At 35.7% G+C, this 24,688-nt stretch overlaps 1 protein-coding gene across 3 annotated transcripts in view; it reads left to right on the top strand.

The window, feature by feature from the left end:
• The window catches only part of PPP3CA (protein phosphatase 3 catalytic subunit alpha), a 304,248-nt gene that overhangs the window by 215,411 nt on the left and 64,149 nt on the right, over positions 1-24,688 (top strand). For all 3 annotated transcript variants that reach the window (XM_082390999.1, XM_082390997.1, XM_082390998.1), the window contains 3 exons: positions 12,391-12,515; positions 20,688-20,799; positions 21,859-22,004. In XM_082390999.1, the coding sequence (XP_082247125.1) occupies positions 12,391-12,515; positions 20,688-20,799; positions 21,859-22,004 (383 nt within the window). The remainder of the gene's footprint in view (positions 1-12,390; positions 12,516-20,687; positions 20,800-21,858; positions 22,005-24,688) is intronic.

Genomic DNA, 24,688 nt, shown 5'->3' with positions numbered 1-24,688 from the left:
ATTTTTTCCCAGATATTCTGGAATATCTGCTTAATGAAAGATAGACAAGGAAATGATAGAGGAAAACTAGGCAGAATTAAGAAAAAGGCTTATTGCCTTTGTCAGAATCATGTTCCTGGAAATATTTTTTCTTAATTAATTTTCAAATCAATGTGTTCTAACATGTCTGTGTGGGTCATGTATTTTTTTTTTTTTTATAAATTTATTTATTTATTTATTTATTTTTGGCTGTGTTGGGTCTTCCTTTCTGTGCGAGGGCTTTCCCCAGTTGCGGCAAGTGGGGGCCACTCTTCATCGCGGTGCGCGGGCCTCTCACTGTCGCGGCCTCTCCCGTTGCAGAGCACAGGCTCCAGACGCGCAGGCTCAGTAGTTGTGGCTCACGGGCTTAGCTGCTCCGTGGCATGTGGGAATCTTCCCAGACCAGGGCTCGAACCCGTGTCCCCTGCATTGGCAGGCAGATTCTTAACCACTGCGCCACCAAGGAAGCCCGGTTCATGTATTTTTAATAATCACTCAATTAAGAATTAAAAATCCCATTTCCAAATATGCCTCATATAACAAATAAACATGTTTTTTGTTTTGTTTTGTTTTTTTAACATCTTTATTGGAGTATAATTGCTTTACAATGGTGTGTTAGTTTCTGCTTTATAACAAAGTGAATCAGCTATACATATACATATATCCCCATATCTCTTCCCTCTTGCGTCTCCCTCCCTCCCACCCTCCCTATCCCACCCCTCTAGGTGCTCACAAAGCACTGAGCTGATCTCCCTGTGCTATGCGGCTGCTTCCCACTAGCTATCTATTTTACGTTTGGTAGTGTGTATATGTCCATGCCACTCTCTCACTTTGTCCCAGCTTACCCTTCCCCCTCCCCATATGCTCAAGTCCATTCTCTAGTAGGTCTGCATCTTTATTCCTGTCTTGCCCCTAGTTTCTTCATGACCATTTTTTGTTTTTGTTTTTTTTAGATTCCATATACATGGGTTACCATATGGTATTTGTTTTTCTCTTTCAGACTTACTTCACTCTGTATGACAGACTCTAGGTCCATCCACCTCACTACAAATAACTCAATTTCGTTTCTTTTTATGGCTGAGTAATATTCCATTGTATATATGTGCCACATCTTCTTTATCCATTCATCTGTTGATGGACACTTAGGTTGCTTCCATGTCCTGGCTATTGTAAATAGAGCTGCAATGAAATTAGAACACTCCCTAACACCATACACAAAAATAAACTCAAAATGGATTAAAGACCTAAATGTAAGGCCAGACACCATCAAACTCTTAGAGGAAAACATAGACAGAACACTCTATGACATACATCACAGCAAGATCCTTTTTGACCCACCTCCTAGAGAAATGGAAATAAAAACAAAAATAAGCAAATGGGACCTAATGAAACTTAAAAGCTTTTGCACAGCAAAGGAAACCATTAACAAGACCAAAAGACAATCCTCAGAATGGGAGAAAATATTTGCAAATGAAGCAACTGACAAAGGATTCATCTCCAAAATTTATAAGCAGCTCATGCAGCTCAATATCAAAAAAACAAACAACCCAATCCAAAAATGGGCAGAAGACCTAAATAGACATTTCTCCAAAGAAGATATACAGATGGCCCACAGACACATGAAAGAAGGCTCAACATCATTAATCATTAGAGAAATGCAAATCAAAACTACAATGAGATATCATCTCACACCGGTCAGAATGGCCATCATCAAAAAATCTACAAACAATAAATGCTGGAGAGGGTGCACTGTTAGTGGGAATGTAAATTGATACAGCCACTATGGAGAACAGTATGGATGTTCCTGAAAAAACTAAAAATAGAACTACCATACGACCCAGCAATCCCACTACTGGGCATATACCCTGAGAAAACCATAATTCAAAAAGAGTCATGTACCAAAATAAACATATGTTTTTACTGACGAAATGGTAGCACATAATCCTTCTTTCCATCAGGTCATTTAAGTATTATCGGTTAGGAATAGCACTTATTAGCCTTGTTTACTTACTAGTAGACATAAATAGAGCTGACTACTTGAAAGTCAGTGGTAGGTAAAAACCCTTTTACGAATATCCCCACTGCCTGTAATTGCCAAATTAGTGATGAATAAGTGGACTTTAGAATTAAATATCATTAGCTTGCTTTCCTTGGGTTTTAAAAATATTAAAAACAAAGTAATCTTTTAAATTGTCAAAATTTGACGAGTATCATGACAAGAATAAGAGATGACTCACTTTTTTCCTACTCAGAAGATTTTTCTTAACCGAGTTTTCCAGAAATCTAAGAAGAGTAGTTTTTTTAAAAATCCATTTGGTGAAATACCTTACATTTCTTCTATTTACCGTGTCACTTTCAGCTTTTAAAACATTACTGCCATTACACAGCCAAGGAACAGAGTGGTCTTGTAAACGAGCTCTGCTACAAAAGAAAATAAGGCTAACTGGAAACGCGTCATGGTGCTGTTACTGGCTGAAAGATGGGTAATATCACTAAAGCCATTTGGAGATATTTCCACTCTTAAAAAAATGGAAATTGTGGGACATGAGGCCTAGTCTATTTGATTTCAGCCTTAACAGCTTTCAACATATGATAGCATACATTTGGTTAAAAAGTGGAAGAAAATAGAACGACTTTTTGTATGTTTTATTTATGGCTGCATTGACTACAGGTACTGCAATCATCTGTCTAAATCTGGCAAAGATGTTTCTTAGGTAGACAACCTCTGGAACAACGGCCACGTCTGCCATTTCACTTTGTGTTAGTGCATTGCGTGTGCCACAGCGTGCTGAGCCTTTTTCCCCCCTTATACTATTTCATTTAATTTTTAAAAACTTATTTTAAAAAGGTTTATTATGAAGCCCCTTATAGATGAGCCATCTGAGGCCTCCTACACAGATGAAGTTTTTTGTCCTAGTTACACAAGTGGCGATTTATAGGGCAAGATAGTCAAAGACTGAAGAATTGCAGTAAAAAAGAATAGAGTGTGACTGTGTAAGGAGGAGATTGGGAAAAGCATATTAGAAGAGACCATGCTTTCTTGAGATGGTAAAGCTGATTCAGGGAGAATTAATGAGAAAATGATTAGCTAAAAAGCCACAGCTTACTGATTAAGGTCAGTTAGGAGGAATACACATACAAAGCAAAAACTCACAAACAGCAGTTATGAAACTGAGCAGTTTAGCTTCATAGACTGTGTTCTCAACCATTACACGCTACTGCCTCTCACCCAGGAAGAAATAACATGTCCAGGAAAAAGCCAGAATTGAAAGTATACTGTGGCCACAGTTCCCAGACAATTAAAAAAACAAAACAAAACGTAAAAACACCCCTCCAGAAATACCAGTTCGGAAGACCTAAGATGGGAATGCTAAGGCATAGATCTCTAACCCCTAGGTCTGATTACCATAGTGAGAGCCCATTTTTTAGGGTCCTGGAGGGAGTTCATAGGACCTGAAACCTGGCATCAGTATTTCAAAAAGTGAAGAGAACAATCTCTCGTTTATTAATAAATATATATAAGTACATAAGATATCAAGTTTATTTATATTTGGCTGAAATTATATCATCTCATAGTTCATCCAGTACTCTTTATTGTCTGGTGATGACAATCAAGGGTTTAGTGAACTACATAATGTAAGTAAATCCACATATCAAATAACTGATAGTTTCCAGGACTGATCAAACTTGGACATATGAACATAATGATGACCAAATTTAAATAACGCTATAAGTATTGTACATATTTACTTATTGTTATTATTTACTACTGTCACTGCCATGACTGTGACTTAAAATAATTCCATAATGTTATTATGAATCTTTAACAGTTAGGCATTTTGTTAAAATCTGGATTGGTGCTGAAATGGAAAAATAGTGATAACAGATGGAACAAATACATTCTTATTCAATAGATTAAGTTCTTCCAGTGAACAAAATAAGAAAAATCTCGATAGTGAGAAAACTCATCTTTAAGATAAGAAATAAATATGTGTTTCAATCATTGATTTTTCTGCTGATTGGGATAAACAGTGGATTTACCATGGTGCTGTGTATGCTTGGTCCTTCTATAAAACAGTTTAAAAATGCAGACTCTTCTAGTTTCTTTCCATGTAATTATAGTTACAAACTGAGATTTAGGGGATTCATGAAGTATTCATATTTAGTACTGGATTGTTGTGATTTTATTATCTATTGTAATCTACAGTATATCCCATTCTTGTTTTTTCAGTTGTCCTGTTACATTTCTCATTAACGCTGGCTAACAGTTTATCTTTGTAAAAAAGCATCATAAATATAAAGAAAATGTTTGAAATTATTGCTGTTAATCTACACTGGTGCTGTTATTGTTTTGTATTTAATTTCATTACTGACATTTCAAGGATTTTAAAAGAAAAAATACAGTTTTTAGGAAATATTAATTAGAGACTTTTCATTATCATTTTATACTATCAAGCCCTGGTTCAGAATTCATATTTAGTGTTTTATAAAGTACCTAATACATATTTAACATTTGAAAAATAATATTCATTCTGGGGAAAATATTATTTTTCAGTATACCTCTTTGATGAATTAGACCCCTGTTATTTTTTTCTTGGTTAGTTTATTTTACAGTTGATGAAGATTTCTAGATGTTTAGTGAATACTGTAATGAAACTCACTTTTATCTCAGTAATTGCCTGATTTCAGAAGTTTACACATTCTGCTAATGAATCACGCATATTCGGGCTGGCTGGTTTGTACTTGAACTTGTCATCCACTAAAGTTACATAAGCCTGGACTGTCTACAGGGGGAAACAGATACGTACTTGTGGTACCCACTGTGTTTAACATCTAACAAAACCTCTAAATGCAAGATCGTTCTCTGCAAAATTGCAGATTTTGGAAAAGAAAAAGGTGTAGCAGATAAAGAATTCAAAAACCAAACCAGTAAATTAATAGGTTAATCTCCTCATGCTGAGAATTAGACATAATATTAGTTCCTTAACATTAGAACTTTTATTGTCTTGGAAAAATGTGTCTATTATGGAAAAAATATTGGGTTGAAGTAAATGAAGTTGAAAGGAGAGTGGAATTCTAATGGTGAAAATTGCTCAGCAATTCAGTAATGTCTTCTCTAAAAGAAAAATTACAACCTGTTAGTTTCATGTGAACTGCAAAAACGTGTAGAGGTAGTTATTCTACTTCATGCACGTCTTCCACGATGATAAAAGCCAGTATTTTGGAGGAACTAAAAGATCTTTATAGAAAAATAAACAGTGAGTCAAGAATTAAAAGCACTTGACTTCTAAATCATAATACTGATGCAATTTTGAAATGCCAGTCCGTGAAAAATCTATTTTCACCTGCAATGTATTATTTGACTGATTTGTTATTGTTGTTTTCTGTAAGCATTCTTTAAACTGGAATTCTATGACATTATAAAAATTTTGCTTAGTGTCAGTAAGAAGTTGACCCAATGATTTTCTTTGGATTTCCTTTAATATAGGCAAGTAAACAAGGCCAAATGCATAAGTCTGAGCATTAGTTCAAAGCTATACTAAGCAGTTTTATATGAAAGTATGTATTTTTATCTTACGTTTCTTTATATGTCTTCCACTCTGGATGGCAGCTGTAGCAGAGTTCTTTTCAAGCTATCAATTGTGTAGCAATTATACTGGGACTTCATCCTAATATGTTCGGTGCGTTCTATTGTTTACATTTTCTAATGTAGTGATTTAGTTGCCAATGTGGATTTAGAAAACAATGGAATTCTTTGAAAAAATAATTAAATCATAATATGAGTATACTTATTTGCAGAATCACTAAATTGATTCAGACATGCATACTTGATTACACATATAACGTATGCAGGGTTGTTCTTTTGAGCACCTTTTCAACAGAGAGTTAGCAGTACTTCTGTTAGTCTGGAGATGCAAGGCCTAGGCTTGGTCCTGGTTGTGATTATCTTTCCAACTTGTCCTCCATCCTTGAGATTATTTTCTCAAGGGGCTGTTTGTCCTCAATATGCTGACTATTATCTTCTCTCCTGAGCACTGTGCCAGTTCTAGGGACTCTTAGACTCGCCCTGTGACTGATTCATTGTCTAGTTTGTAGATCCCAAGAGCTTTCTCAGCTAACTACAAAGAGCCCCTTGTTCCTGCCCCAGCTGTTTATTGCGTTTCTCTTTAGCACTACTTTGCTGTAATCTACAGTGAGTAAAGTCTTGAACTTGTTTAATGACTCCCTAACTGCTGCACTGACCACTAATCTCCAAATAATTCCTCCTTTGTGGTAGGTGGCTTTACACACACACACACACACACACACAGACACACACACACACATTTAAATTTATGTTTATATTTATATATACTTTAACCTCCTAAGTCTGTGATTTCAAAGTTTAATAACTAGCTCTCTAGCAATGATATGAGAAATAAAAGCTATTTCCTTCCCTAAAAAACAAAGACAAAGGCTTTCTGTATGTTTTCTAGGTCCCCCTTTAAAATTCTGTACTCCTCTTCAGAAGACTTAGATCAAAAGTTACTGAGACCATTCTTGTGTGAGAATCATTTCCAGTAAACTTTTATTTACTGTGGGTTAGGAGTTACTGGGGGAGGGAAGGAATATTAAAAGGCAATTACTCAAAAGTAATTGTTTGCTTAGGTATTACTTAGTAGTTGGTTATTTAGGCATAATTTATGTTTTTCCTGATAGTAGACGAGAATGAAGAAATAAATGTGTAAGCGTTGCAGAATGTTGATCCCTCTTGCATCATTTGGTTGTACTGAGGATGTTAGAACAGCCAGATTCAAAACCACTTAGTCACCTGACTTAGAGAAGGGACCAAGAAGAAGATAATGACAACCTTACCACCTTCTCAACAAATAGATTCAACTGCTCAGTGTACCTGGTAGTTCTTACTTGTCCAGTATAAAAACAAGTGGAGGACTGCATCAGATTGCTAATGGAGGAGGGTAGCAATGGTCCAGAGAAAAACCTGTAGGCTTTATTTCGTTATCTTTGATGTGTTAATTTCATTCAATGCCATAACTATACATCTGTGATGGAAATATATACAATTCTGGTAATAATCTATTGGAGATATATATTTTTTTGAATGTTCAGCCAGATGGATGGATATTTCATAGAGACTAGGAGTGCTTTTATTACCTGTACTGTGTTCCTATGTTTTTGGTGCTTTTTCAATATCAATAGGTCTCTTAGAGCTAGCCCCTAGTTGAGTTCCTGCCCACCACCCGTGTTTCATTGGAAATGAGAAGCAAATAATGGGAAGCTAGGGGAATATGGGAAGCAGGAGTATTTGGTGAAGAATGAGCTTGCCTTGAAGGTATAATGGAACTTGTCAAAGCCTCGTTGTTCTAGAAGTGCTGTTAAAGCCAATGACATTGAAGCTGAAAGGACCTAGCCTCGTGGGGAATTAGAGCCAAGCAGATGGTTTGCCTCATTAGCTGACATTTGTTGTACCTTACTTCTCTTTGGACACCAATGTGTTAGGTACCCAAGAGAATGGAAGGTGCGGGCCACGGCATTACAAAGAAGGAAGGTTACCTGGCTATACTTTTCACTTACCATCACATGGAAGTACCCGTCCCTCTATGTGATGCCCTGGCCCTACCTTCCATCCTCTTGGGTACCAAAGTATGGATACCTCAGTATGGAGATCACTTTCTTCCTGATGTTTGATATTAAAATAGTAAATGTTCCCAAATATTAGGACTTTGGGATAAATCCTTTATCTGAACGCTGCAATGCACAAGACCTGAGCAATAGCCACATTCAAAGGCACAAGTAAATTTGCTCTTTGTTATTACCTTTGTTAGATTCATTCCTCTATCCTAGACTCTACCAAACAATCACTTCAATATTATCCTTTCACATAATAGGAAATCCCGATCTCACACCAACCTGGAATTAGCATCGAATGAAGTTGCCTTTCCAGTGTGTATCTCCCCCACATGTGAACCCTGTGAGGGGAACTGCACAAGCATGCAGAATGAGGGCTGTGTGTGCCGAGACAGAGGGTCAGAAGCCTAGGTCTGTTTAGTCTTACTCTCTAGGTAAGAGTCATCGAAGAGCTTGTTATAAATCTGCATCTCTGGAGATTCTGATTCAGGACCCAGGAATCTGTAGTTTCAAAAGCTTCCCAAGTGTTACTGATGTAGAACCAGGTAAAGAAACCACCGTAAACCGTGTGGAGTTCCCACATTCTCCCCCAGTCTTGACGCACACTAATTCGAAAGCTGTGACTTAAAGGCTTAACACAGGCACCATCTCAGACCAGTCGAAGACCTTCGGCTTCCACCAAAGCAAACTCCAACTATTGTCCAACTCTGTCAATCCCAAGGGCCCCTCAAAACCTTGACTTCTTAGTTAATGGATTTCCAAATTCAGCACAGCACAGGCCCAGTGGAAGAATCCTAGGGTAGCACGTTTCTCATGTACCTTTTGGGTGGTAGGCGCTATTCTCCACCTGGTCAGTGAACAAAACTGATGGCTTCACGCAGATTATAGTCCTCATGTAGGTTACATTCCAATGGGAAGAATCAGGGAAGAAACAGGCATGCAAATTAATCAGCTAGATCATTCCTGAGAGTAATAAGTAGGATGAAGAAAGTAAAACAAGTTAATGGGAAGAAGAATGACTTTAGAGAGCGGTAGCTCCTTTATAGAAAGACCTCCTTAACACTACTGACATGTAGCTGAGACCTGTTGGATGAAAAGGAGTCAGCCTGTGAAAATACAAGAAAGAAACGTGGCTTATTTGAGACAGAGAAGACTGGCATCTAGTGAACAAGAAGGGCAATAGGATGGTGACTAGATAGATAGATAGATAGGTAGGTTATTTTTTTTAAAAGTTAAATAGCTTTAACTTAAACTGACCTGGGAAATCCTTATATCTCTTAATAAAAATATCTCAATTTTTCAGGTGTATTTTATTTGAACTACTGTTTTCTTTCATTGGGCTTTGCATATTTTTTATGATTGTATGTGCAAGTTGCTTTCCTTTGCTGGACATTGTCATAAGAGGTCCTTACTGGAAAAGTATGATTTGAATTGCGTGGCTGGTCTAAAGTAAAGTCAGTGATGATGTGGCCATCATACAAGTAACTGAATTTCAGGCTATTTTGTTTTCCATGCCAACTTTACAGCAGTTGCTCTCTGCTGTTTCATATCGTCAAGCCAAGACCCAATAATTGTGCTGATCTTGTAAATCATTGAGATTCTCCCATCACAAAGTTACTGTAGGCCAAAAAGAAGAGCTTACTTTTCAGTTTTTATAAAATTGCATTCACAGTAATGTACTTCTGTAGTCCAACAAAAGTTATCCTTAATGTTTGCATTGTCTAGAGCCCATTTATTTATAATATTGTGTAGTTCTGGTTGCCAGATTGTGCTACAGTTGTATGTCAGTTGCTAAAACCACTTAACTCCAGACCCATGGTCCACAACCTGAATTAATGTCTTGATATTTATCATTGACATGGAGGTATAAAAAATAATGATCCTTGAATTTTCAGCCATGGCCAGGAATTGAAATGGAGGAATCAAAAAGGAAAGAGAGGATAGGAGGGGAGGGAATGGTGAAGAAGATGCTTCAGAATGCCTTTCACTCCTCCTTCCCCAACCCCAAGCACCAGAATCCCATTCTTTCTGGTACCTTGATATTTTAGATACAACTATTTTGAAATGCCACTTTGATATAACATTTATCAAGTTCGTATCAGGTTCCAGGAACTCTCCTAATCCCAGTACATTATTAATACCTTTAATTCTCTCAATAGCCCAGTAGGGTAAGGTACCAATATCATCCCATTTTATAGATGAATACATTGAGGCTCAGAGAAGTTAAGTAACTTACCCAGAAGCACTCAGGTAGTAAATAGGATTGGAGCCTGAGTGTCTGGCTTCAAAGTCTAGGTCGTTAAATGCTGTACCACACTGCCTCTAATAGCCTTAATACTACACCCATTTTGACTAGGGGACCTTTTAATAATAGCCTAAAAATATGATTATTAAACTTGCTACTATAATACAAATTCCAAATAATGTTTGAATCCTCCATCCCACCCCATCACCTGGCTTCATGTTTTCCCTGAGCCTTACCCCATAATTGACCCTCTAATAGGATCCTATCCCTCTGATAGGATCCAGGATAGAGAGAGGGACAGTGGCAAGGAAGTGTCCTGGTCACAGGCGTTCACATTTGACAGGGCTGCGTCAGTTCAGGTGGAACAAAGCGCCCTGCTTCATACTTTCTTTCCCTGAAGTTCCTTCCTTCAACTTCTGAGCTTAATGGAGGGCATGTAAAGAAAGGCTTGGTTTCCAGCCATACCTTCTTGGTTTGTAATTTCTGGTTTGAAACATACACATGACAGGTGTAAAAATGCCTGCCATTTGAGAGAAACCTGTGATAAGTAAGCCATACCAACTATAATTTCAAGGGATAAATCAGTGGAAGATCAATTATCTTATTACTTATTAACTAATAAGTTTATCCTTGCCTTCTTAAAAATTTAGTAATACAAGATATGCTAATTCAGTCTTCTAAATGGATTTATTATTATTATTAGTCCATTTAAGTTTTAAAGATTGTTTTATTATCTACTTATTTTTAGTTGTATTATTATTATTATTATTATTATTAACATCAGTTTTCACAGCTCTAAGTGCAGCATGCAAGTCTCCCCAAAGTGGGTACTGGCATCTGTACCCGGCAGTGTTTGAACCATGACACTTGTTGCCCTTTATTTCTTTCCCTTTGGTTAAAATTCAGTATATGACATGTCTCTCACAAACCAAATTCCTCACTAGGCCAGGATAAGGACCCATTTGCAAAATACTCAACTGTAAGAATAAAAATGATTATTTATAAACAATTTTCTAGCATGATATTATTTCAGAAGTGGAAGAATATGTTTCTGGTATTTGTGTTGTGTATCTCTTGCTCATGAGAGGGAAGAACCTATGGGATTGGAATTTGCAGAAAGAATGACTTAGCACCTTGTAATTTATATCTGTTTTGATAGGTTCTAAGATTTTCGAGTGCAGGTATTCTAAAATAGAGTCCACCTGTACCTGTTTCAGACTTACAGAACTCTGGGTCCTTACTAGCTGTTCCTTGATGGTAAGAAGGGGGATTTATATGACATTTTTATTCAGCCATTGTTTTATAGTTTTTTCATCAATGAACTCCTTTGACTCATTTTTCTTTCTATCAGCTTTCATCAGATAAAGGAATGAGGTTTAAAACATTTCAGCTTGCTTGTGATTACAGCATAGAATGTGTTAAGATAGCATCCTTTGGCCTCTTGATTTCCTATTCACTGATAACATTCATTCTATGAACCTCTTAGCATTAAAGAAACAGCCATATCACGTTCATCATTCAAGCATAAAATTGTCTTAAGGTAGTAAATATATACACATGTATAAACCATATAAATGTCAAAGATATTATAACATGATGGTTGACAGCAAAAGCTTTGAATTAGACAAATCTGAATTGAAACTCGGTATCATTCTTTTTTTTTTTTCAGTTCAGTTCAGTTGTATCATTCATTTTTAACAGTGATCTCGCCTAGCCACATAACCATAATGGAGATAATATTTATTTTTTCAGGGCTTTGAAAGTAGTAAATGAAATAGTAAGTACTGAATAAGGGGTTTTAAGAATTTTGGTTTAAAAGAGAAGGTGAGAAAGTTAAGAAATGTCAATTCCCAGTCATTATTTATACAGTTTTACAGGATTTTTTTCATTTCACAATTTAAAAAAAATGTTGACATCCGATACCAGGGTACATCTTACAAAAATGCTCTTTTATAATATAAATTTAAATTAAATTGGAGTTTTTTTCTTTCTCAGTGGTACATAAAATAATGATGTGTTTTATAATTGATGGCATTTTAGAGTCAATACAGTTTTTATAATGTGTATCAACATTTCCTTTTCTTCAGGAGTCAGTAGATACATATTTAGACTTCAGTATATAGATTATGTCAAATTTCTGAACCTCTCTTTGACTAATCTGCAAAAGGAAATCCTATCCCATGACTATAAAATGTGTAGAAATCTCTTAGCACAGTGTCTGGTGCAGAATTGTTAAATGTACAACAATAATAGCCATTATTGTTATTATTATCTTTATTTTTCCAGTTAATCTGTGAATTGGTAGAACTGGATGCAAAAGCCAGGTCTGCCACCAATTAAGTTTGGAATTTCTGTCTCACTTTCCTGTTTTGCAAAAGAACGTCTTGGCTAAGATGACCTCTAAATTCCTTCTGGTTCTAAAATTTTGTAATTTTATTGTCTAATTCAGAGTCTTAACAAAATGTAACCATCAGATGAATTTTCTTTGTTTCTTTCAGTTTGCGGGGACATCCATGGACAGTTCTTTGACTTGATGAAGCTCTTTGAAGTGGGCGGATCTCCCGCCAACACTCGCTACCTCTTCTTAGGGGACTATGTAGACAGAGGGTACTTCAGTATCGAAGTAAGTCTGCATCATTTCTTCTTAGCTGCTCAGTAATGGATCAACAATATCTTAGCAAAATAAAGTGGTATATGTATTGCCTTAAGTAAATCCCTAGTCTTTAACAATGAACTTTAATACACATACATGTGTGGGATATTCCATATCCTATTTTCTGTTGATTCTCATATGCTTTTTATTACATAGAAATGCCAAGGAAATGGCTCATAGTAAGATTTTGCCTTTCGTACTTTTTATAGATTTGCAACTTTGCAAAACTTGCATGATATTTGACACTAGATAATTCTATCTCCTGTTGAGACAATGAATCAAATTTGATTAAATAAGCAGGAATGTGTTTGCCTGGTTATGTCTTATAATTATGAGACAATAAGTTATTTTTGTAAATTGATAGTCAAGTGCATGTGTGTGTGTCTGCATTTGTGTGTATGAGTCTGTGTGAGTACACTGACAGCTGCTATATTTTGTCTTTTTTGGCACCTGTCATCTAACTAGGGTAATTTGTCAAAATCATTAGTTAAAACAAAACAGATAACCTTTGAGTAGAGGTTCTTCCTCAGCCTCCCAACTGCATCTGCTTCAGGTAAGTAGAAGTTACGTTCAAAATAAAGACAAGGCTCTTGTTTCATTCACATGTTTGCTCTTTCTGGTGCTTAACATGGTGTTTCATACATAGAAATGACTCATTAAATATTTATTAAAAGAAATAGTTTGAAATAAGAATAAGTTTTAAAGAATCAGAGCTCATGCTATAGTAGCTGACATTATATGTGCTCTTGGAAATAATACGTTAAAAAGGAAAACAGTTATTCTTAATTAAAGAGAGAAATCAAATTTACTGAAGTCTCACACCAATGTCATACATTCATAATAATCATTTATTAAAGAGATTCTAGGTTTTTAAATTTTCATCATAATATTTTATTTATTATAGGAATATTTAATGTTGAAAAACATGTCACTCCTAAATGGCTTTTGTTTTTAAACTATTATACTAACTTTTTTGGGGGGGTTATTCAATTCACCTCCCATCATTGACTATGCATATATGTATATATATATAGCCCACCAATATATTAATCACATTTAAGGATCTCATTTAAAGATCACATATTTCTTAATCATTCATGGTGGTAAGGGAGGGAGGGGTGGTGTTGGTGTATAAGTCCAAAAAGAGGAGTACACTTAGGTATTTCTTCCATGTATATGCACTGTAATTAGGAGAATTTAAAGAAATATACATCCTTGCTCTCTAGAGCAAGGATCTAAATCTATGTAGGAAAATATAACTGTAAAAAGCTTTATAGAATCAGAAGCCTAGAACAGATGGTTCCAGGATTCAATTATTATTTGAACTGATTATTAAAATCTTGGGATAAAAAAGGTACAGAAAATAATTACCATTGGAATATAGATGTTTGGGAGAATATCGAGGGCATATATGGCTGGGGTTAGAAACAAAAAACAAGTAAGATTTAACTAGGAGGGAAACTGAAGTGAGAAAAGTACAGAGGAAGAAATTAGGAAACCTCATAAACCTCATTCATGGGCTAACTTGACCAACATGGCAGAGAAGTGTGATTGAGTACAAATTTTGTAAGACCTTTGTATCACATTAGGGCTAGTATCTGCCAAGAGTAAAGGGGGAAAAAAAAAAAAACCCTAATGGTGGTTTGAACAGGATGGAAGTTTATTTCTCTCTCTAGTAAAAGCTCATAGATGGGCGGACCATGGCTGGTGTGACCCAGCCTGGTGCCAGGGCCCAGGGTCTCTGCCTTATTGATCTGATGTGCGTGGCCTCGTTACAAAGTCAACCTCATGACCCAAGACTGCTACACCAGCTTCAGCCCTCATGTTCCCACATTACATGCAGCTAGAAGGAAAAGAAGGAAGAAAAGGGTATGTCCTCTCATTTAAGGATGTTTCCCATAAGTGGCGCTGTTACTTCCCGTGGGCCAGAATTGGTTTACCTGACCGTATGTGATTACCGTGTGTAGCCAGATTTGAGAAAGACTGCTATAAACAGAAAGCAGTAATGGGAGATAAAGAATTTCTGCTACTTCCCTTAAATTAGGGTCATGTGGAAACTAAGTAAGTATTTTTAAAAATTATTTTAGTAACTCTTAAATTTATCTTATTCATTTAATATTTATATGCTCCTATGGAAGGTTCTGAGGATAAATGAAATCAGTGTTCTACTTTTCTTGAAGCTCACCTTCTAAGCAAAGAATGGCAAAGACTCTCCTGTTGGGAGTGATTATATTTCCTTAATCTTACCAGTCTATTTACCTTTGATTTTTTTGCGAGAAGAGTTCAGGCTTCTGAATCTCTGGCCTCAAACCTTTTGAAATTTCCCAAACTCTCTCTAATTAGAGCTTTTTAGAACTGTTTCCTTAAAGAAGTTGAGAAGCAGTAATCACTGGTTCCTCAGTAGATTTTTATTTTAGTCTACAATTAATCTAGATTTTTGAACTATGAAAGTTGTGGTAGTTTATGTAATATGTACCTTCTGCAATTCGAGCAAAGAATCAAAGTCTGAAACCAAATGTTGGTGAAATATCGAGTGTATGTATCACAGGACATTTAAAAGTTCTGAGATGCATATATCAGAGTCCCCATCTTCAAAAACAGCTCTTTAATTCACCTCCAGAAGTCTGGGAGTATAGCCCCGGGGACTTGCCACATACACACAGAAATGACAAAAGTGTGATGGCCTCAGAAGTAAAAATGATCCATTTTGATTAGACTGTGACCTTTGAGGGGTTTGAGAATGGCTCAGTGATATCAGCCTATTTAAAATAGAACTGATATTTATATAAAATATACTTACTGAAGATACTGTGAGGCTTCGTATTGTGGATTAAGGAAGCTGACATTGTTTGCAAGCTGGAAATGGTATTGTTTGCCTAGTATAAATGATCTCATTTATTCCTCACAGGTCTGCAAGGAACATGTAAATGTCTTTCTTTTCAGCATGCAGAAACCAAGGCTCAGAGAGAGTCACACACATAGTAAATGGCAGTGCCGGGATGCAAAGTCTGTGCTCTTTCCACTACATCCCATGCCTTGACCATATACTCACTAAACGAACCACAAAAAATGCACACATCAGTGATGCAGGCACTGATACACACTCTTTGTATATAATATATATATTATATTACACATTATATAATATGTAATATATATAACTCTTTGTATATAATATAATCTGAAGGGCAAAACACTAAATATAAAATATTCTCTTTGAGTATCCTGTTGGTTTAAGATAAATCCTAAAATGAGAGCTCAGTTTTCCAGCGTGTACTATCCTAACCGGCTTCCTGATTCATCTCAATAATTCAGAGTTCCACGGCAGGTCTTCTCGTTTGGCTATTCTCTGGGCAAAGAGGAGCAGTTAAGTTTAATTTTTACGAAATCAGTTTTGAAGGGTAGGTTCAGATTTCATATAGTCTCAGCTGGGTAGTATTTACAGGCACTGGGTAGTGTGCTCTGGGCAGTACATGGAGTTCATTTTATACACTCCCTCCCCGCCTTTCCCCCCATCTTTTGCCAAGATTAGAAATCGTTCCCCACAAAGTTAGCCCAAATGAAACAAACAAGCTTTTGAGTAGTTGATGTAAGAGATAATTTTGCCTGGGATAATGATTTGCCTCACACCAAATACCATCCTCTTTCTCATGATGGCATTATGCTACCTAATCTCTTTGATCAAGGCTATGTGTATATATATATATTGATAGTTTCGTGTCTGAGTGTGTTTCTCTGAGAATGCAGGGAAAAACTCAGAATTGCAAACAAAGGCACACACAACTGTTTCTTTCTTCTATTCACTTCCTCGGGCTCCCTTTCTAGCCATTCTGCCCTGCAAGACATTGCCTTGAGCTTAGGGAGCTGTGCCCCTGCACCAGCGACTAGATCTCAGCCCAGGCCTCGAACACCTTTAAGCAGGAAGAGCAGTTGTGTTTATTAGCTGTAAACTCATAGACTAGAATGAACCACAGCACGTCAGGCAGCGTTCCATGCCTCTGCACGAGAATAACAAGCAAAGGGTACAGCAAGCAATGTTAGGTGACGGAGTGATGCCACAGACGTGAGGAAGAAATTGTCTGGCTGTGTCGCTGCAGCCAGTCGTCCGTATAGCGCAGTGATAGTCCCACCGCTGCTTCTCTGTGTGCTTGTCAGGCCAGGCAAATGATGTCTCAGAGAAGCAGCGTTTGACATTTTTTCAGGAGTTTGGATCTTTTCCCAGCCAATGCATATCCCTCACTTTACCGTCCTGTGACTGAGAGACAGCACTTTTGATTAGAATGTTTCACAGCATGTATAGTTATTTTAGGGAGCTGCTTGATATATGTCTGAAGCTGTATATATGTGTTTTTTACTTCCTTGCTTCCTCTTTTACATCCTTCTTTACTCCCCTATACAGGTTTTTAAGAATACAGGTCATTAAGAGGCATAAATTACAAAGTAAAGAACTGCACTGCTATTATCAATGAGCCAATTAAACTAACGAAGAAAATGATATCCTTCGTGCTGCTTCATTGGGGAAGCTAAATAAGAGAAAACTATGTCTGCGATAAAAAATTAATAAAAAGATACAGGATGCTCGATCTTTCATATTGACTAAACCAAACTAATTTTAGATTGTAAATATCCGTTTAATTATTTAGAGTATGACTGCAAAGATAGTCGAGGTCCAGTTGAAAGTGATTAGTGCAATTAATTTACATCTCACCCTGCAAAAAAGCCAATGGAACTTGCCTCTCTATTTCTACTTCAACCAATTAATCCAGGGAAAATTTTATTCACATTAGCCATCTGATACTCCATGGACAAAAATAACCAATTATTTAATTTTTCTTTTCATTGTTCATTAAATGGGATAATTTTTTTTACGCGAGACTTTTCTTTTTTAAAAGAATATCAGGTTATAATTTTGTCCAAGATCTTCAGCTCTCCAGAATGTTAGAACTCTAGACGGCAAAAGAGTTACCAGCAGGACAGTGTTGTGCTTGGCAGAGCTCTCCCGCCGGATGTTGAGGGAGAAGCTCGCGGGGCTCCCCTCCTCAGTCCACGCTTGCCTGTCATTTACCGTGCCACTTCTTCCATATTGGCTGCATGTGTGGTTTTAGTCAGTGTTTGGGAAGATATTTTCTTCTTGCCACAGGGGAGAGGGAAATAAAATGTGGACAGCGGATTCTTATTTTTAGGGTGCTCTGAGCCAAGAATTTGGAAATTGAGTTTTCTTTTCTCTAGTCTTGTCTTGTCCTGACTTTTCTTTCCTCCTCCCTCCCTTCCTTTTTCTCTGTCATCTCTCTCTCTCACTTTCTCTCTTTCTTTCTCTCTCTCCCCCGATCTCTGTCTACTTCCCCCTCCTTTCTGACTGCCTTCCTTCTCATTTACAGGAAAGAGGCTCATGTTTCCTAAACTCCTGCTACATACAGGGTGCTTTACATCCATTACATAATAAGGGACATGAAATGTGTACTGAATCATTTAAAAGGTAAATAGGTATGATAAGGATACCACAGAACCTTTGAGGTTTCAGTTATGAAAGAGCTATAGTCGTCAAGACTAGAGGTGATAAAGCCATGTGCTAATGTCAAGACAGGATCTTTAACAGATGGCATAAAAAGAAAATATGGGCCCTAGAATGTGATTCCTCTAGTAGTATTTGAGTGGGGTTAAAAAATTGCATTTTAGATGTTTGTTGGAGAGATTATAGCTTTGCTTTAAAATAAATTGTTACAGGCAAAACTAATCTAAAGAGTTTGGAATTGTGGTAACATTTTCCAAAGGACATTGATTGGGAGGGGGCACAAGGGAGCCATCTGGGTGCTGAAATGTAACTGAATCTGGGCAGCGGTTTCATGGGAATATACATATGCAGAAATTCATTGACCAGTACCTTTAAGATAGATACATTTCACTGATTATAAGTTATACATTAGTGAAAACAAGAAACAAAGAAAACCTTTTTAAAAAGTAACTACAGTGTAGCCAAAACACGTGTTCTCTCCCCCAATGTATGCGTTAAATACAACACTTTAAACAAGTAAATATAATTTTTAAAAGACTTCACATACCCATCCCATTCCTATTCCAAATCAAACATCCAATGTTAACAAACTATTTGGAAAATTATTTTTTATATAATTTATAATTTAATTTATATTTTAAATTTATAATTTTAAATTATTTATAATATATAAACAAAACATACATATGATAAAATCTTATAAATTTTAAATTGAGAATAGTTCTCTCATTGACATTAATAACAGTGTACAAATATCATCTCTGAAATGTGAGACAAGCTTGATAATACACACTCCTTTTACTAGAACATTGTAAGTGCACCTCTAAACCTGATACATAGCAATCAGAGACTAAATCATTGAGCCACGTACACATATCAACAGATCATAATCCTTCAATATAGGCCAGTTGGTCAACTTCTCAGAAATAGTACTATCATCTTTCACATGAACTTTAGGTAATAACTATAAGCAGAAAATGGTAATTATAAAATTAACTAATGTAACACATATATGTAAAATTTGATATCAGCTAATTATTTTTTGTTTATTCAATCATAATTACAGTGAGGGGCAGTATCTTGCTTGAACAACTCAGTAATTTTTTCTGATAATTAGTATTTTCTTCAAAACTTGGGCTGTATATTCAAACATTTATTTCCACTCATTTAAGAAATTATCCCATGAGCTGACAGAGATGATTGTTGTTCACAGGTAGCACCACAAATGAATTGCCAGTAGCTTTTCCCTGTGGAGATTATCCGGCATACCTACTATATGTTGGAAAACTCATTATTAAAACATAAATATTGTTTCAGTTTTGGTTTTAGATTTCAGTAACCAGAATCAGACTCTTGTCTCAATATTTTTCTGGTTCTCTAACGTCTTAGCTTCATTTTCAGAATAAAGTTCATGAGGATAAAAAAGCATACTTGTTTTCAGTGTGCTCTCCTCTTCCCTGTGGATTTTTAATGAATGCTATTTGAGGATAATGAAATTGATGTTAATACTTGAGTATCCCAGTTATCTTAATTCACACTCCAGGAAGACTGTGTCAGTGTCGGTTGATTCCAAGCCTGGTGAATTTATACTTGGCCCTCATTTTTATGCAAACTGTAATACCCGAGTAATTAATTTGAGAGTTTTAAGGTATATGAAATGTTTCCCCTAGCTATCAGCAGCATGCGTAGTGAGATTCCCTGGCCTTCAGTTTATTTACAATTATGTATAAAACAAAAAGCTCAAGGCTTTAAACACCAAAGGCACTGAAATAACAGACAAGATAATGGGAGAGAAGAGTAGTGAAGGAGAGAGCATAATGGAAAATAGATACAGGGACTTCCCTGGTGGCACAGTGGTTAAGAATCCGCCTGCCAATGCAGGGGATACGGGTTCGAGCCATGGTCCGGGAAGACCCCACATGCCGCGGAGCAACTAAGCCCGTGTGTCACAACTACTGAGCCCGCGAGCTTAGAGCCCGTGCTCCGCAACAAGAGAAGCCACGGCAGTGAGAAGCACGTGCACCACAACGAAGAGTAGCCCCCGCTTGCCGCAACTAGAGAAAGCCCACGCGCAGCAATGAAGACCCAAAGCAGCCAAAAATAAAATAAATAAAATAAATAAATAAATAAAAAAGAAAATAGATACAATCCAAGTCAGCCTGAGCTTGTCAATGTTTGCTTCCAAATTTTGTGGTGCCTTTCCTTTCTAATTCTCCCATTTCTTTTACCTAATTTTTACAAAATAATTACCTTTATAAAGAGAAGTGACTTTATTTTATTTATTAATTGTCCATCACATTTCTTCTCATACTTTGACACAAGTATATTTTCATTTTTAGTATATTTTCATTCGGGCTTTTCCCAATAAACTCTATGCAGTCCATTGTTTTCGTGTGGTGTCTAGATCTCCAGTGCAATGTTTATACTTTAGTATAGATGAACCTTGGCTCTGTACCAAAGTAATGTTCTCTGTTTGATTTTCAATATCTTCCATAAAAAAGACCTAGCCTTTTGGGGACTTTTGGTCACAGTAGTGCATTTGGTTCGTGTCTTCCTGATATGTCAGCCAAGGTATGTGTAAGTATAATGGAAAATATTTATTTTTATATTATTCTTTTTTTCTTTCTCAGTGTGTGCTGTATTTGTGGGCTTTGAAAATTCTTTACCCCAAAACACTGTTTTTACTTCGTGGAAATCATGAATGTAGACATCTAACAGAGTATTTCACATTTAAACAAGAATGTAAGTATACTTCAGGCTTCTTCATTTAACATCGTATGTGCTAAATAATGATTTTAATCCATACAAAGAGCGTATTACAATATGATCCCTTGCTTAAAAGTCAAAAATTAAAAAAATGATACTATATTATGTCATTCCATATTACTTTCTGAGCATGGTCAGTTAAGAGAATTCAGAATTTCTTTTTAAATTATAATTTTTTTATAAAGTGATATAAAAATTCGAATTAATATTTGATGTGATTTAGCCTAAGCAACAAGTGATGAAATTATTTTTTAAAATAGCCAGAATACTGCTGTTCAGGATAATCCTACTCTTTAACCTCAGATCACTCAATAAAAACAAATGGAGGGCAGATTCAACATTGAGCCTCTCTTTCTGGACCCAGGAGATGTACCAGCCTTGAGTGGATTTTACAAAATTGAAGACGACTTCTTCCTTTAGAAATAAATACTAAGAGTGAGGAGTACTTCCTATAAATTTCATTTTCCTCCTCTCTTAATTTTCCTCATTGTCCTTGGAAGTTTAAATTTCTCTTTGTTATTTAGTCCTATTTCAATGGAGCATAGAGACTTCTCTCAAAACATTAGGTAGAAGTCAATAAAGGAAAAGTAATGTGCAGTGATTTAGAAACAACTTTGGAAACTTTCTTGCAATCTGCTTTTCTACAAGAACATTCAGGAGAATCAGCCAGTTTTGTGTCCTCTTCTGTTGGTCTCCTAGTTGCTGTGGTTTTTTTTGGTTTTTTTTTTTTTAATACACATCTGCAGATAACTAGCAGGGATGTATGTATACAAAAGTTCTCACCTCTGTTACACAAAAAGTTACTAAGAACTCTCAAATATGGAAGAACAACCAAAATTAGAAATAGTAGATATAAAGATTAATATGTAACTTTAAGAAGTCTTTTTGAATCACATTTGGAACTTTGTATGTGTACTTATATGCTAATATGATTCCAGCAAGAAAACTTTTTTTTTTAAAACCCTATTTTTATGAACCAAATCCTACCTATGAAATCATAAGAGTAAGTAGTTGGTTTTTCATCATATATTAAAGGTAAAATAAAGTATTCAGAACGCGTATATGATGCCTGCATGGATGCTTTTGACTGCCTGCCCCTGGCCGCCCTGATGAACCAGCAGTTCCTGTGTGTACACGGCGGTTTGTCTCCAGAGATTAACACCTTAGATGATATCAGAAAAGTAAGTTCTGTTATTTTCCAAGTCTGCCACTTGGTGTCCTTCAGTAATAAATGCAAGGCATTAATTTCCCTGCCTTGATCACTAACTTGATACTTCTGAATTAAAATGATTTAAAGTGGTCATGAATCTCTTTTGTTTTTTTTATCTAGAAAGAAACATATATTTATACTTGGAAGAGTTTTCATCTATAAAACCTCAAGGTTCATTTTACCATGTGACGTGTCATTAGAAATACTAAATATTTGATCACTAAAATATATATATACATATGTGTATATATATGTCTTTTCATTTCCCCTTGGCTTGTTTCAAACAACGCATTGCATATTCATGGTATATTACAGTTAAAAGATGTTGCTTTCCTCTTGGAAAAATATCACAACTTGACCTATAAAATGTGTCCATATTAGCATTTTTTTAAAAATCTAACTATTTTCACGGCTTAAAAGTTTAAAGTAACAACCTAACAAAGGCTATGATGCTATTCTAATGATTGTACTGAGTGGCAAGGTGAAAAACAGTTAATTTTTTTAAAGAGGTATTTTTCTACTTAATTTAACATTAGATCTTACTGTTGTTTTGGCCAGCAAAAAGATGAGTTAGATTGAATGTGGGAATATCTCTTTCACGAGAAAATGTAGTGTAGGATAGTTTTATGTAGTGGAAGAAACAGTCTTTTATTTCTTTGATTATGCTCAATATTCTTTGAAAATTTCATTGGTTTTTAAAGAAAAACTATATTTAGGTAAGTAAAACATTCAAATTCTATCTGAATACTCTATCATTAAGGTCCAAGTCTTCAAATGTAAAAATAATATTGTATTTACTTTCCTGTTAGAAAGGAAATTCATGGTTTTTATTTTTTAAATTAAACAAAAATACATTAAATAAACCTTTGTTTTCCTGCTCTGTGTATTTGTGTCCTTTATTATAAGACACCATTACACATCTGCTTCTGGTGTTCTGTGGCACACAGAGGATTGATATTTGCTCTATATTTCAAGTTCTATAGAGACAGGACACTGAAGTGTAGTCATGGAGTTCAAGTATAGAGTGGTTCACTTTCTGCATGAATGTAACCACTTTATTCTTCTACAGTCTGATGGACTCCTGAAATCAGTAACTAAACTTCTTATCATAAATTATGTAGATTTTCAAAATATGCTCTGCTATCCCTAGGACTTTGTTTCTGGCATGTTTCAGATATTATGTTCAATTTTCGTATTTGTCATTACACTTTGGACTGAGCCATAAAGTGATTTTTATGTTTGTGTTTGCCATATGTCAGAGTTTCCACCACACTTACTTTAATTAACTTCAGAGTTGTTTATTTTCACAGTAGATGGTATTAATTTGATGGTATTAATTTCAGAATGCATTTTGTAACTTTTCCAGAATAAATTCTATATTCTGGTTGCCTTACCAAAGCTCTAGCTGGGAATTCACATTAATCAGGAAGTCTCCCCTCCTCTACTGTTCTATCCCAAATAATCAGTTCTTGCTTCTCAGAAAGAAATTCTGTATTTTTATGGACAAGCATTATTTTTATTGTATGAATTGTTCCAAAAGCATAAATTATTTAAATATCTTAAGTCTAAGTTTGCAATGAATATTTTATGTATAGTATAATGGTTGAAATATAGAGGGTCTTATCTTATTGAAGTTTTTCATTGGGTGTTGAAAAAGTGAAATATTGCTTCGTTCATTTTTAGATATTAGTAAAAAATGGTATGTAGCAAAACCATTATTTACATCGCCTTTTATGTCTCAGAAAAAGAGAGAATTTGATAGGCTGTCCGCCTTATATATTCACCTGTCCCTATGGGTTTTTTAAAAATATTAAAGTATTGAAAATGAAGAATATTGGTTCTTAATGGGTTTTCATAGCTGTTTTATGCTTTTTTTCACGAGACTCCATAATATCTGCTAACTTCACCCAAGATCCTTTAATTGCAGTCAAATCAGGATAAACTATAAGAAGGTGACAATGTTATAAAATTGTTGGTGAAGTGTCATTTCCAGTTATTGTATTGCTCATAGCTTCTAAATGTACCATTTTAAATTGAAATATGACTTTGCTAAACATTTATAGCTGGAAAATTGGAAAATGGATTTCATATGAGGACTTAAGGTAAAACTCTAAAGCTTAGAACTGTGAGCTGAAGAATGACCAGCTAAATTGGAGCTCATTTTACTGCTTATTATTAAGATTGGTTTGTACCCAGTAAAATGACTCCAATCATCTTGGACTTTAATTAGAAACTTAGATATCCGCTAATGAGTGAATATCCAAAATGTCATATAGCAAGTAGCTACTCTTAAAATGAAAGCCGTCTGTTCTCAAAATTATAGTGTTGAATATAAACACCGTAAGTTGTTCCCCATCCTGATTTCTAAATCACAGTTTAATGGAGGCAGTAACAGAAATTTCCCCAAAGATAAAATAAAATAAAAGCTTCTCCTCAAGAAATGAAATACAGTTAGAGTCACCTCAATTGGTAATAACTAAAACACTAGGCTGGATAAAATAAAAAGGAGAGAAAGATGGAGAGGAAACCAGGAGAGAGGAGAAACAGAGTAAAGAGTGGGAATTAAAGAGGCAAGAGGGAAGCAAAGGGTGAGCTGAAGGCAGATAATAAATGAGTGTCAGGAGGAAGAAGGAAGGAAAGTTCGAGAAAGGCGAA

This window comes from Balaenoptera borealis (genome assembly GCF_965194805.1).
Source record: "Balaenoptera borealis genome assembly, chromosome: 4".
Taxonomy (NCBI): Eukaryota; Metazoa; Chordata; class Mammalia; order Artiodactyla; family Balaenopteridae; genus Balaenoptera; species Balaenoptera borealis.
This window is presented reverse-complemented; position numbering and strand designations above follow the sequence as displayed.